Source organism: Apus apus, chromosome 20, assembly GCF_020740795.1.
Source record: "Apus apus isolate bApuApu2 chromosome 20, bApuApu2.pri.cur, whole genome shotgun sequence".
NCBI classification, from domain to species: Eukaryota; Metazoa; Chordata; class Aves; order Apodiformes; family Apodidae; genus Apus; species Apus apus.
The window spans coordinates 7,604,151-7,619,273 of NC_067301.1; the positions used below are offsets into that span (position 1 = coordinate 7,604,151).

The 15,123-nt window shown below is 51.4% G+C and overlaps 1 protein-coding gene across 1 annotated transcript; it reads right to left on the minus strand.

The window, feature by feature from the left end:
- Positions 1–306: 306 nt before the first annotated feature.
- SDHB (succinate dehydrogenase complex iron sulfur subunit B) lies at positions 307–14,223 on the minus strand. The gene is made up of 8 exons (XM_051637548.1): positions 14,132–14,223; positions 13,670–13,797; positions 11,838–11,923; positions 7,120–7,256; positions 6,491–6,607; positions 4,013–4,114; positions 3,716–3,838; positions 307–532 (listed from the first exon to the last, which is right to left on the minus strand). The coding sequence occupies exons 1-8, from the start codon at positions 14,204–14,206 to the stop codon at positions 455–457; spliced, it is 846 nt and encodes a 281-aa protein (XP_051493508.1). The 5' UTR covers positions 14,207–14,223; the 3' UTR covers positions 307–454.
- Positions 14,224–15,123: the final 900 nt, after the last annotated feature.

A 15,123-nucleotide genomic window follows, 5' to 3' on the forward strand; every position in this document is an offset into this window, starting at 1 on the left:
CTCCTCACCAGAATCCCGAGGGATTTCAGAGCAAGATGAGATTCTTCCAGCACTCCCCATTCCCAGCCAGTTCCACCAAGTTCTTCCTGCTCATCACCAGTTTTTATCATTTCCAGGTCTCTTCCCACATGCTTTAAAGACATAGGATCAAAGTGACTCAGCAATTCCACCTCTGCCACTTCCAAATCCTCACCCCACAGCAGAGGGTGATCCCAGCTGCTCAGAACTTCAAAGCAGAGAGGTTTGGAATTCTATGACAGAGGCAGAAACATCAGCTCAATATTGTTAATGAAATTAAAAAAACACTTATTTGTTCCTTACAGTATTTATTGTACATGCAAACCTAGGGGAAAGCCACCAGACTTCCTGCTGGAACCTTCTCTTGCTCCATCAGGTATAAATTCCTGCCTGGTGAAGCATGTTTGTGGGGGACAATTCCAGTCAGGGAACAGCATTAAGCAGCAGCTGCCTTCTCTTTGTAAGTTGCCATCATCTTCTTGATCTCAGCAATTGCTTTCCCAGGGTTCAAACCCTACAAAAGGAAAAGTTTCAGTTAGATCCTCTGGAAATGAGTGTTAGAGCATCTTCTCCTTGCCCTGATCCAAGCTGGAGTCAATTCACAAAGATGCTGCTACCCATAAAGAGAGGTAGAGGAGCTCAGCACTCCTGCTTTTCCTAAATGCTGGAGTCCAACCCAACATTGTGCTTCCTTTTCTTAGGGTCATATCATACAATCATGGAATGGGTTGGAAGGGACCTTAAAGCCCACCCAGTCCCAAATCCCCCTGCCATGGGCAGGGACACCTCCCACCAGACCAGGCTGCTCCAAGCCCCATCCAACCTGCCCTTCAACACTGCCAGGGATAGGGCAGCCACAGCTTCCCTGGGCAACCTGGGCCAGGGTCTCACCACCCTCACAGTGAAGAATTTCCTCCTCATGTCCAACCTCAATCTCCCTCTTCCCGTTTTAATCCATTCCCCCTTGTCCTCTCACTCCCTGCCCTTGTCCCAAGTCCCTCCCCAGCTTTCCTGGAGCCCCTTCAGGCAGTGGAAGGTGCTCTAAGGTCTCCCTGGAGCCTTCTCTTCTCCAGGCTGAACACCCCAACTCTCCCAGCCTGTCTCCAGAGCAGAGCTGCTCCAGCCCTGCCATCATCTCCGTGGCCTGCTCTGGACTCTCTCCAGCAGCTCCATGTCCTTATGTTGGGGGCTCCAGAACTGGACACAGCTCTCCAGCTGGGGTCTCATGTGAGCTGAGTAAGGGGGAACAATCCCCTCCCTGGCCCTGCTGTCCACACTGCTTCTGATGTAGTCCAGGACATGGGTGGTTTCTGTCCTCCAGCTCACACAGTTGGGTCATTTGGAGCTTATGGGAGGTGCAGGGATAATGAGGGAGCTTCAGAGGCTGCTCCAGGCAGCCTGGGTGTTACAGCGTGCAGAGCCCCTTGGTTAAGGTGTGCTTGAGGCACATCTGCTGCACTCCAGCCTCTACTAAGAAGAAAAAAGCAAGCCAGCCTGGAGTCAGGACGCAGTGCTGGGAGCTCAGCTCCTCTACCTGGAGGCTGAACCTGCAGCACTTCCCAGTGCTTGAAGAAAAATGCTCATTTGACTTTGGAGGACTGTTTTTAATCAGCGAAGAGAGGATCAAAGAGAAGAATGAGTGGCTGAATGAAAGAACTTTTAATAAAGCTCAAGCATTTTTATGGGTGTTACAAGAGTATAAAATTGGTTTTGAAAAAGAAGTATTTCTCAGTATCTCAAGGGGCTCCAGGAAAGCTGGGGAGGGACTTGGGATAAGGGCAGGAAGTGAGAGGACAAGGGGGAATGGATTAAAATGGGAAGAGGGGAAATTTTAGGTTGGACATGAGGAGGAAATTCTTCCCTGTGAGGGTGGTGAGAGCCTGGCCCAGGTTGCCCAGGGAAGCTGTGGCTGCCCCATCCCTGGCAGTGTTGAAGGGCAGGTTGGATGGGGCTTGGAGCAACTTGGGCTGGTGGGAGGTGTCCCTGCCCATGCAGGGGGGTTGGAACTGGATGATCTTGAAGGTCCCTTCCAACCCAAACCAGTCTGTCATTCTATGACACTATGACTTCTGGAGCAGGAAACTCACAAGAGCTCATTAGTGATGGTAGAAGAGATGTGGTTTTTTGCCTTGTTTGAAATCAAAAAGCTGTGCTGGAGGACATGGGGGAAGTGAGCAAGAACAAGTCACAAGACAAAAATCTCCTCACAGAAAAGCCAGCTAAGCTGTCCAAGGGCTGTTTTTCTACAATACAGAGGCATATTGTGTTGCAAAGGCCCTTAATCCTGCAGCACTGCCACCAAACCAAGCATGGCTGATCTCCAGAAGAGAGGGGAATCCCAACTGCTCTCCTGAATCCTGATTCCAGCTGCAGCACCATGGGACACAGAGTAGGAAGTGACCCAAGTGCAGAGCTCCCCAAGGGCTGACTGAGACAGGATTAGAGCACGTAAGTGGAAATGTGTTATTAATCATTAGAAGTGTCTCAAACTTGAGACCAGGCACTACCTCCCTGTGCTACGTGCATCCCCACAACCAGCCAGATCTTCAGGTTGAACCTTCACCTTCAGCTGAACTTTGGTTGGCACCAGCTCAGGAGCTGGCTCCCTACACAAAGGGGGAACTATCTGCAACCAGTGAATCACTTCAGAAAAACACACACCATGATCAGCATGCAGAGCTCCTGCCCTACACCTGTCAGCTCCAGAATCTCATCTCCCCCACATCTGAGATCCACTCCAACATTCACCTTCATGTTATTTCACAGCTCAAGAATTACTCCACCACCAGGTGCAAAAGAAGGCTGGCTGGAAAACAGCACAACTGGCAGGGCAGCAAAGCTTGGTCATCTGCCCAACAAGAGACAACAAGGTCATTGCAAGGTGAGGAAGAGGGAAAGCTTGTGCAATTCTCTGCAGAAACACCAAAGAGAATAAAGCATCTGGCCAATGCCAGGAGGGCAGGATGCCAGCAGAAAACACACCCCCCAAAGGTGCTGGAAACTGGCTGGAGTCTTCTCCTTTTCACAAGTTGCACAATGCATCAGGGATCACAGAATCATGGGGTGGTTTGGGTTAGAAGGGACCTAAAGATCATCTACATCCAAACCCCTGCATGGGCAGGGACACCTCCCACCAGCCCAGGTTGCTCCAAGCCCCATCCAACCTGCCCTTCAACACTGCCAGGGATGGGGCAGCCACAGCTTCCCTGGGCAACCTGGGCCAGGGTCTCACCAGCCTCAAAGGGAAGAATTCCCTCCTAATGTTCAACCTGAATTACAGAATCACACAGGATGGTAGGGGTTGGAAGGGACCTCTGGAGATCATCTAGTCCAACCCCCTGCTAGAGCAGGATCCCCTAAAGAAGATCACACAGAAACATTAAGGTGGGTTTGGAATGTCTCCAGGGATGGAGACTCCACAACCTTCCTGGGCAGCTTGTTCCAGTGCTCTGTTACCCTCACAGTAAATAAGTGTTTTCTTATAAATCTCCCCTCTTTCAATTTAAAACCATCACCCCTTGTCCTATCACTGCCCTCTCTGGTGAAAAGTCCCTCCCCAGCTTTCCTGGAGCCCCTTCAGGCACTGGCAGGTGCTCTAAGGTCTCCCTGGAGCCTTCTCTTTTCCAGGCTGAACACCCCAGTTCTTTGGAAACACACCAGTGACCTCAGAGGGGCCACAGGCAGGATGGACACCTACCTTAGGGCAAGTCCTTGTGCAGTTCATGATGGTGTGACAACGGTAGAGAGAGAAGGGGTCCTGCAGCTGAGCCAGGCGCTCCTCCGTGTAGTCATCCCTGGAGTCGATCATCCAGCGATAGGCCTGCAAGGCAAGGGCAGCTCCCACACCAAAAAGCTTCTTCCAGGTGTGAAATTTCCAAATTCCCACTCAGGAATTTTGGTCCAGGATCTGGACTATGTCATATTATCCCCACCTAGCACACGCCAAGATTTGAGCAGGTTTTAGAGGGGGTGACAAAGGGGACCTTGTCCTTACCTGCATCAGAACTGCTGGCCCCAAGTACTTGTCCGCGTTCCACCAGTAACTGGGGCAACTGGTGCTGCAGCAAGCACACAGGATGCACTCGTAGAGCCCATCCTGCAGGGGGATGGGAGACCAGAGTCAGGCCACTCCAGGAACTCATGAGGAAGCTTTTTGTTTTTGTTTAAAACCAGGGGATTTACACAAGGACATGCCCCCCTCCCCATCTCCCCCTCTCACTGACTTCCCACAACAGAGCAGCTCAGAAAATGCTGTGCCAGAAGCAAGGAATTCCTACATGCATGTCCTCTTGAGACTGGACACATGCAATCCGCACAACTTGACCACTAGAATAGGGTGGGTTTTGGGACAGAAAGGGGGGGAAAACAGCATGAAATTGAAGAAGAATGGGAAGACTGATTGATGTTCCTGCATTCTTTCTTTCTTTCCAGCCTGTCCCGGGAAGTGGCTGAGGAAAGGAGCAGATATGTAACCAATTAACAATTCAAGGGCATATTACAGAAGAGGAGGAAGAATAAAGTCTGCCCAACAGCCCTGGGGAGAAGAGCTCCCAGCTTAACTTGTGCTTCCCCAAGCCCTTAAAGAATGGTGTGAGTCTTCATCCAACTTGACAGAAATGAAGGCCTTTTTATTTTGGACACTGAAGAAAGTCAGACCTCCATGGAAGTGACACTGGGCAGGAGACAAAACTAAGGAGCAGAGGTCTCCAAGTCTCTTAGCTCAATCAGCTCTCCCAGGCTATGAGACTGAGTCTGAAAGTTGCTTTTTGGGACAAGGGTCTGATTAAAATCAGTTTAGAAAGATACCTGATGCCAACAAATCTTGGGAGTTGGATTCTCCTGCACTGTGTTGGAAGAGCTGCTCCACTTTTGGACTTTCCAAAGCTACTTCAGTCCCAGTTATCTCCTTGCTTTACATTAGTCTGATTTCTAATTGTAGTATTTCAAATAATTGATGATTTGTAGAGAAAGGTGGGAGTTTTCCAGCTGACACTGTATCTAAGTTTCTCCTGCACAAAAGCTATTCTCAAAGCAGGAGAAACTTCATCAATGAGAGGACAAGCAAGTTGACCAGTAGTGAGAATGATCCAGGCAGCTCTTGCAGCTACTTTTAGTTTCACTTATTTCTACTTGAATGAGAAAGTGATTTCAAGGAAGCCACTTCAGGAAAACCACGTGAAGGGAGAATCCCTCAGTCCTTAATGTGGATCAGATAAGGTTAGGAAGTGGTGCAGAACTAACCCTTCTCCTTGGACAGAGATTCTTTGGGACTACAAAATCCTGTGGCTGTTAAGACATCACAGTGTCTGCTGACATCTCAGGTCTAATCATCTGATGTTTAACATAAATGGAAAGCTCCCAAAGATCACTGCAGAGAATTGGGCTGCAGCTCATGTTTGCATTGTATCCCCTCTGAACAGCCTTCCTCTGCTGTGCATGTTCACCCCTCTTCTACCACTGCCAAAATCTAGGGCCCCCACTCAGCCCCTCCCCAGTGATTGTGCCCCAGCTCAGTGAGGAGCATTGCTGGGCCAAGCTCTGAACCATCAAGTGAGAAATGGATCCACCAGGACAGGTCAGAGGCAAAAGAGAAACTGTTCATTTAATGAGACTCACTGTGGCAGCCCAGGAAATGCAGGCAAGAACTTACCTGCACAGTAAACTTTTTTAAAAAGCCACTATCTCCAAGGGTTCCTCCGACAGCCCTCAGCCTTATGAACCTTTGAACCAACATTGTTCTCAGAAAGTCACAGAATGGTTTGGGTTGGAAGGGACCTTAAAGTTCATCCAGTTCCAACCCCCCTGCCTGGGCAGGGACACCTCCCACCAGCCCAGGTTGCTCCAAGCCCCATCCAACCTGCCCTTCAACACTGCCAGGGATGGGGCAGCCACAGCTTCCCTGGGCAACCTGGGCCAGGGTCTCACCACCCTAACAGTGATGAGTCCCTTCCTAATGTCCAACCTAAATCTCCCCTCCTCCAGCTCTAACCCATCACCCCTCAAGACAGACATCCAAAGACTTGCACTAATACATCACACTTTTATCTCCACATCAAAAAAGTGTTTAGTTTTTGCTGTTCAGGGCTGGAAAGTCCAGCCAGCAGCAAAGAAATGTTGCTCATCACGCTGCAGCAAGACAAGCCAGCCCACATGCCAGCACAAACTGCAGTGCTTATCTCCCCAGGGGTATTCCAGACCTGAAGCCTTCACAGTGTGTTCACAACCACAGGCAGCTTGGCAGGGCTGACAGTGAAATGAGATCAGAGTCCCCAGCAGGACTACATGTCTTTAGCAAACGTCACCCCCAGGAATGCAGACATGCCATGACAGTTCATTTCAGAGAGCAGATTCCACCCACATCAGGTGGACAGCTCATTAAAGGAACATTAAAGGAACTAGAATCTCCTGCATGTCAATGTTTAACCCTGGTCTTATCTGCAAGGGGTTTGGACAGTAGAAGAGAAGCAGAAACCAGTTTCTGACGGTCTTCTATTGACTGCAGGTACTGCTCCTTGCCCTGCTTTGACTCGTCCTTCTTCTTCAGGTAAGGCTCAATGGATTTGTACTGTGCGTAGAAGTTACTCATGTCCTGGGGGTCAAAAGGCAAAGAGATGACATTTATTAAACTAAATTGATGCATGGGATTGAACATCTGCTGCCACTCCAACAGAATGGGACATTTTCTACCTCAGCTTGTCACAACCCTCCAAACGAGGGCAGATTTAGTCACTGGTGTGAAGATCAGACCCACACAAGCCAGAAAACACCAATGACACAAGAATTAATAGAATCTCAGACTGGTTTGAGTTTGGAAGGTGCTTAAAGATCATCCAGTTCCAACCCCCCTGCATGGGCAGGGACACCTCCCACCAGACCAGGCTGCTCCAAGCCCCATCCAACCTGCCCTTCAACACTGCCAGGGATGGGGCAGCCACAGCTTCCCTGGGCAACGTGGGCCAGGGTCTCCCCACCCTCACACTCGGTTATGAGAGCTGATCTTCCTGGCACCTCCCAACATTGTCCTTTCTAAGCCAGTCTGAACCCCACACTGTCTGGCACAGTGTTGCCCTTGGTCAGAAGCTAACAGAAAAAGATACTCACTGGAACAAGGTCCTTCACCACATACATGTGGGGGAGAGGATAGATTTTAGTGATCTTGTTGAGATCAGGGTCAATTTTTTTGATACAGGCCAGCGTGTTTCCACCAGCAATGTTCATTGCACACGAACCACAGATGCCTGAGTGGGAGAAAAAAGAAAAGTAAAACAGGTATTCAACACATGAAGGACACGGAGCTCCTGGAGAGGGTCCAGAGGAGGCCACAGAGATGATCCAAGGGCTGGAGCAGCTCTGCTCTGGAGCCAGGCTGGGAGAGTTGGGGTGTTCAGCCTGGAGAAGAGAAAGCTCCAGGGAGACCTTAGAGCAGCTTCCAGTGCCTGAAGGGGCTCCAGGAAAGCTGGGGAGGGACTTGGGACAAGGGCAGGAAGTGAGAGGACAAGGGGGAATGGATTAAAACTGGAAGAGGGAGATTTGAGGTTGGTCATGAAGAGGAAATTCTTGAGTGTGAGAATGGTGAGACCCTGGCCCAGGTTGCCCAGGGAAGCTGTGGCTGCCCCATCCCTGGCAGTGTTGAAGGGCAGGTTGGATGGGGCTTGGAGCAGCCTGGGCTGGTGGGAGGTGTCCCTGCCCATGCAAGGGACTGGATCTAGACGGTCATTAAGGTCCCTTCCAACCCAAACCATTCCATGATGCTATTATATTCACCCTCTTACCCTAGGGGAAGAAAATGCTCTTGGCCCCAAACAATCTCCCAGGTTGTCTCCAGAAACTCTGTACGTAACCAGGAAAACACTAGAAGTTACCATTGGGCCAAACATGCTGCTATTTAAATAAAGAACAAATGCAGGAGTCACTTTCATTCAAGCCTAAACACAAGCTCAGCATGGAGCTGCTTTCCACAGCAGAAAACAAGTGGCTTGGACACTTCATCTCTTTCACACCATTCATTAGTCTCATGTGCTGCTTAGTGTGGGGAAAACAGTCAGCTCTGTTCACAAGTTTGAATCATGGAATCCCAGACTGGTTTGAGTTGGAAGGGACCTTAAAAATCATCTAGATTCAACCCCCCTGCATGGGCAGGGACACCTCCCACCAGCCCAGGCTGCTCCAAGCCCCATACAACCTGCCCTTCAAAACTGCCAGGGATGGGGCAGCCACAGCTTCTCTGGGCAACCTGGGCCAGGGCCTCACCACCCTCACAGCAAAGAATTTCCTCCTCATGTCCAACCTAAATCTCCCCTCACAGAATCACAGAATCCTAGGGGTTGGAAGGGACCTCGAAAGATCACCCAGCCCAACCCCCCTGCCAGAGCAGGGTCACCCAGAGCACATCACAGGAACATGTCCAGGTGGGTCTTGAATGTCTCCAGTGAAGGAGACTCCACAACCTCTCTGGGCAGCCTGTCCCAGGGCTCTGTCACTCTCACAGGAAAGAAGTTCTTCCTGATATTCACCTTGAACCTCCTGTGCTCCAGTTTGCATCCATTACCCCTTGTCCTATCACTGGTCATCACTGAAAAAAGCTTAACTCCATCTTCCTGACACTCACCCTTTACGTATTTGTGAACATTGATGAGGTCACCCCTCAGTCTCCTCCAAGCTCAAGAGACCCAGCTCCCCCAGCCTTTCCTCATCAGGGAGATGTTCCACTCCCTCCAGCATCTCTGTGGCTCTGAGCTAGACTCTTTCCAGCAGTTCCCTGTCCTTCTGGAACTGAGGGGCCCAGACCTGGACACAATACTCCAGATGTGGCCTCACCAGGGCAGAACAGAGGGGGAGGAGAACCTCTCTTGACCTACTAACCACTCCCTTTCTAATGCACCCCAGGATCCATTGGCCTTCTTGGCCACAAGGGCACATTGCTGGCTCATGGTCATCCTCCTGTCTACCAGGACCCCCAGGTCCCTTTCCCCAACACTGCTCTCCAGCAGCTCAGCTCCCAGCCTGCACTGGTACCTGGGGTTGTTCTTCCCCAGATGCAAGACTCTGCACTTGCCCCTGTTGGATTTCATCAAGTTTCTCCCTGCCCAACTCTCCAGCCTGTCCAGGTCTCCCTGAATGGCAGCACAGCCTCTGGTGTGTCAGCCACTCCTCCCAGTTTGGTGTCACCAGCAAACTTGCTGAGGGCACATTCTGTACCTTCATCCAGGTCGTTGATGAAGATATTGAACAACACTGGTCCCAGTACTGACCCCTGAGGGACTCCACTCGTCACAGACCTCCCCTCTTCCAGTTTTAATCCATTCCTCCTCATCCCATCCCTCCCTGCCCTTGTCCCAAGCCCCTCCCCAGCTTTCCTGGAGCCCCTTCAGGCACTGGAAGGTGCTCTAAGGTCTCCCTGGAGCCTTCTGTTCTCCAGGCTCAACACCCCAACTCTCCCAGCCTGTCCCCAGAGCAGAGCTGCTCCAGCCCTTGGATCATCTCCATGGCCTCTTCTGGACTCTGTTCCAGGAGCTCCATGTCCTTCTTGTGTTGGGGGCTCCAGAACTGGACACAGTGCTCCAGGTGGGGCCTCATGAGAGCAGAGCGACAATCCCCTCCCTTGACCTGCTGGCCACGCAGCTTTTGATGTAGCTTCATGGTTGAAGCACCAGCTGGTATTGATGTGAAGCTGCTAATGATGGGATTGTAACACAGGAGCCACGTGCATCCCCCACCAGCCCCAGAGTTATGGTCAAAAACATCCCAGAGGTCAGAGACATAAAACAAAGTCCCAAAAACAGAAGCTCCTCTCTGTGTCTTTTGCAGCAGGCTCCAGTGGTGCCATAAACTGCATCCATTAAGTCCCTAAAGTTGAGAGAACAGACACTGACCAGAACAAATGGCACAAAAATAGCTTAACAATAGATTAAATGACACTCCTAAAGATCTCCCAGTAATGGAGGGATCAGATGTAACCCAGGAGAGGCCAAGGTTTACAAGAAAAAAACCACTGCAGAAGTGTCAGGGATACTGCTCAGGGTCAGGAGCTCGGGTATCCAGTTCAGGCTGATGCCTGAAACATCCCATTAGAAAGAAGACAAATGTTAGAAGGGCAAAACTTTAATTTCAGAGGATTTGACACATATCAATTGATATGAGGCAGAGAAATGCCAGTGCTCCTCACCCCACCCTGGCAGCCAGCTAAAAAGCCTGGCACTTGAACAAGGTTATTCCTCCCACCCGAAAAATGGTTACAAGTATTTTCCAGTCAACTGGAGAGGGGACCAGGATTGCAGGCAGGAGCCCACGGAGTCTGCAACAGGAATTTTTTTACCCTGCATGGTCAAAAAAAAGGGGCAAGATTGAACCAGCCCAGCTTGAAAAAAAAAAAAAACTGTCTCCAGGTTCTCAAAGGAAAGTATTCAGGACAATTAATTCCAGGTGCTTGGGAACAGCCTCAGCTAGCTAAATATCACAGTGGGAACAAGGACACTGTGTGGAATTCCTCTGCCTGCTATGCAGATCCTGCAGGAAGCAGCTGGGTTGCAACGTGCTTTTTATTTAAATCCAAGGAGAAACATCTTTAGGCATCACTTGCACCCACATTTCCCACACTCACAGACCTAATTAAATCCTAACTCAGCCCATAAAGGCATCCTCTCTTCCTGCTTTTCCACAACATGCAGGTTAAGCTCAGCAGCCCAACATTATCCATGAATTGGGAATTTTTTTAGAGGGCAAGTCAGCTGGACAGGCAAGTTTTAATGCAGTTAAAGAGACATGCTGAGTTGCACCTGAAGGAGAAGCAGCAGGTAGCTCTGCATGTAAAACCACCAGCCAGGCTTTTCCTCCATCAATCCATTTAGCTTAGTCAAAAGGCCAAAAAAAGATTCCTGAAGCTATTCCTAGAAGTCATAAGGACTCTTCCAGTTACACCCTTCCTTATTTCCACAGCAGCACTAGATAAAGCAGCCCCTACAACTCATTCCCATTTGCCAGGTCTTCCCCCTCAGTTTCACTGTTGCAATCTCTCCCTGGATTTCCCTGCCAGCCCATCACTGGAGGGCAGCAAGATGGACAAGATTAGGACAGGAACAGGAAGGACTGGGGCTGTTCTGGATTGCTCATAGCTCAGGGTGCTGTGATTAAAGCTCAGAACAGGCTTTACCTTCACTACTTGGTTCACAGAATAATCGAATGGTTTGGGTTGGAAGGGACCTTCAAGATCACCTAGATCCAACCCCCTGCATGGGCAGGGACACCTCCCACCAGCCCAGGCTGCTCCAAGCCCCATCCAACCTGCCCTTCAACACTGCCAGGGATGGGGCAGCCACAGCTTCCCTGGGCAACCTGGGCCAGGCTCTCACCACCCTCACACTCCAGAATTTCCTCCTCATGTCCAACCTCAATCTCCCCTCTTCCAGTTTTAATCCATTCCCCCTCATCCCATCCCTCCCTGCCCTTGTCCCAAGACCCTCCCCAGCTTTCCTGCAGCCCCTTCAGGCACTGGAAGCTGCTCTAAGGTCTCCCTGGAGCCTTCTCTTCTCCAGGCTGAACACCCCAACTCTCCCAGCCTGTGTCCAGAGCAGAGCTGCTCCAGCCCAAGGATCATCTCTGTGGCCTCCTCTGGGCTCTCTGCAACAGCTCCATGTCCTTATATTGGGTACTCCAGAAATGGACACAGTGCTTATTTGAGGTGTGTCAGATGCAGAAGAAGGAAGGGGACAGTGCTACTGTGCCATCACCCCGATCTTTTCAAGTAGTTACACCTACACCATCAGGAACAAACAACCTTCAAGGCAAATTTTCAATCTGACAGGCTGGAAAATCCTTCTTACCTTCCCGACAGGACCTGCGGAAGGTCAGAGTAGAGTCCAACTCATTTTTAATCTTGATCAGAGCATCAAGCACCATAGGCCCACACCTGCAACAGGAAAAGAGTCACTGAACCTGTGGAATTCTCTGCCAGCCTCAGTGTTTAATCTCTGGCAGCCCAACTGAGCAGCACCTACAATGGTTTTGACTGACTACAATGAAGAATATACTGAAAACTGAGTCTTGCTACTGGTTCTCTCCTTTTGGGTCAGCTTTTGACAAGCCTGCTTGTCCTCATTAGTCACCAGAAGCAGCTCTGCACACAAACAGTCCTGGACAACTTAGGTAATTTTCTCCACAGCAGACCTGGCAACACCCAGAAATTATTAACTGGTGCAAATCACAGGAAAATGTGAGTTCTCTATCACGGGCTCCTGAAGCAGCGTGGTTTGTATCCAAAGCTGAGAGGTCTCCATGGGAATTCCTCTGGGAAGAGCACAGGAGCAACTGGAGCTCTTGGGAATCAAGGCACACTTGAAGGTTTCTGCACCCCAGGGATCACAGAATCCCAGACTGGTTTGGGTGTGAAGGGACCTTCAAGATAATCTAGTTCCAAACCCCCTGCACGGGCAGGGACACCTCCCACCAGCCCAGGCTGCTCCAAGCCCCATCCAACCTGCCCTTCAACACCGCCAGGGATGGGGCAGCCACAGCTTCTCTGGGCAACCTGGGCCAGGGTCTCACCACCCTCATAGTGGAAATGTACACTTTCAAATATACCACAAAGACAGAGCTTTCTTGGTGACAGCTACACCAAAATGTGCAGGTTTCTACTAGTTTAATATGACCTAAGAACTAGAAGTAACTGTTAAGAAAACCATGAGAAGAGCCAACAAAGCTTTCACCTTCTCCTCAGGGTCTGGAGCTGCACATGAAGTAAGTTTGCTTTTGGAAGTTCCCCAAAATTTTCCATGTAAATGAAGTTTATCAAAGCCGTGAACATCTGCAAGTCTCCAACACAACTCAGGGACACACGTAAAACCTCACAAAGGTCACAAAAGGAAGTGACTGTTTTACTGCTCACAGGGACAGTTTTGTCACACTTGGCACAGGTAGGTGAGGGAGAGGACAACAATCCCACGTGACCAGTCCGAGATTTGCTTTATCAGGAAAAAACATGGATCCCAGCTGTGCTCAGCCAAGGTGCTCTGGCTGAGGCTCCACCTCCCTGGCCACTCCAAACAGGTTTTAACAGTCCCTGAAGCTTAATGAGGCTGCTGACACCCTTCACTGCCAGCTCAAGTGCTCCTCAACCTCTGCCTTACATTATCATCCCCCTGTGTTCTGCCCTGGTGAAGCCCCATCTGGAGAACTGGGTTCAATTCTGAGCTCCCCAGTTCAAGATGGACAAGGAACTGCTAGAGAGAGTCCAACACAGGGCACTGAGATGCTAGGGAACTGGAGCTCCTGAAGGGGCTCCAGGAAAGCTGGGGAGGGGCTTGGGATAAGGGCAGAGAAAGAGTGAATGGGGATGGCTTTAAACTGGAAGAGGGGAGATTCAGTTTGGATATTAGGAGGAAACGTGAGGGTGGTGAGACCCTGGCCCAGGTTGCCCTGGGAAGCTGTGGCTGCCCCATCCCTGGCAGTGTTGAAGGGCAGGTTGGATGGGGCTTGGAGCAGCCTGGGCTGGTGGGAGGTGTCCCTGCCCAGGCAGGGGGGTTGGATCTGGATGATCTTTAAGGTCCTTTCATACCCAACCCGTTCCACAATTCCATGACTTGTCACATAACACAGCCCCACACACACAGCCCCAGTCCTGTGGCACCAAAGCTTCTCCCTGGTGGCAGATACTCACTTATTCAGATCCACCTCGTAGGTCTGCATGCGGGGCTTGTCCCCAGGCTTGTCAGGATCCCATCTGTAGATGGCAAACTTCTTGATACGAGCAGCTGCTGCAGCTGCTGTCTGTGCTTCCCGGCAGGGCTGTGTCCAAACAGACACCAAAACCATCCCTTAGGTCCCCAGCTCCATCTCTGCACCCCCCCAGCCCCATCTCTGCACCCCCTCCAGCTCCATCTCTGCACCCCCCCAGCCCCATCTCTGCACCCCCTCCAGCCCCCCCGCCCCATCTCTGCACCCCTCCAGCCCCCCCGCCCCATCTCTGCACCCCTCAACCCCCCAACTCCCTCCCCTCCTGCCCGCTCCCCACCCTCCCCCTCCCGACCTCAGCCTCCCCACCCCCCAAGCCCCCAGCCCCTCTCCCCACGCCTCCCCCGAGGTCTCCCCGCCCGCAGCGGAACCTCTCCAGGCCGCTCACCGGCCGCGGGGCTGCCCGCAGGAGCCGGGCGGGGACGTTCCGCCTCAAGGAGACTCCCACAACGGCCGCCGCCATCTTGGCGCTGCGCAGTTCGGGGCCGGGCACGGGAAGGAAGCGCCGGGGCCGCGGGAGGCGGCGGGGCCGGGCGGCCGCCATTTTGTGTGTGGCGGGGCCGGGCGGCCGCCATTTTGTGTGTGGCGGGGCCTCCCCTGGCACCAGGCGGGGCCGGGGCGCCTGGATCGTCCCCCCCTTTTTTTTTGTGGTGGGGGAGACACCAGTGAGGACCCCCATTAATTCCCAGCCGGATTCTTTCTGCGAGGGAGCCACCCAGACCCTCCCCGCCTGTTAGAAATGAAATGTAGTGTTGTTTTCACATCCTAGTGTCAGAAAGCATATGGTTGGGTTTTGTTTTGTTTGTTTTTTAAATATATACCCTAGTGTTAGGGATATAATAGTTTGTTTAAGAGAAGTGGGATATCTGCACATTCCAATGACACCTGGGGTGGTTTGCAGTCCAAGAAGCTGAGGGACTGAACTGGGCTCCATCGGGGGATCCGAACATGGAGCAGGATTGATGGCCAAGATCAGACCCAGCGAAGCCCCTTCTGTCCTGCTCCCCGGGGCAGGATGGCACCGGGGGGTACAGATCATCTTGTTAATTGGGAAGGCAGCCAAGGGGGCAAGAAAGGTCAGAATTATACCTTAAAAGGTAAAAAGTGAACTGCTAGAATGGCATGTGTCAACAGGGGCAGGAAACTCACGGGATAATAAGAAGCTGAGAGGCTGGAAACCCTGAACTGCTCAGCCAGTGGGGAAACGGGAGGGAATTCTGCGTTGGGGAATAGGGAATATAAACCGTTATTCACCTGACTATGGGTGTGCCTACTTGTTTAGGGCACCCATTCTTGCAGGAGTGTAAACAAACTGTGCTTGGCTGCAGGATCCGTTGGGGCCGGTTCCTTGGCGCCACAAACGTTTCTCACACGCCTTCC

What these genes read in the sequence shown, in the direction of transcription:
- SDHB (XM_051637548.1), bottom strand. Translation starts at nt 14,206, where the DNA reads ATGGCGGCGGCCGTTGTGGGAGTCTCCTTGAGGCGGAACGTCCCCGCC. An exon ending in TGCGGGCAGCCCCGCGGCCG is followed by an intron (nt 13,798 to 14,131) that starts GTGAGCGGCCTG and finishes GTTTGGACACAG; the next exon opens with CCCTGCCGGGAAGCACAGAC. An exon ending in GCACAAGGACTTGCCCTAAG is followed by an intron (nt 533 to 3,715) that starts GTAGGTGTCCAT and finishes TTCCTTTTGTAG; the next exon opens with GGTTTGAACCCTGGGAAAGC.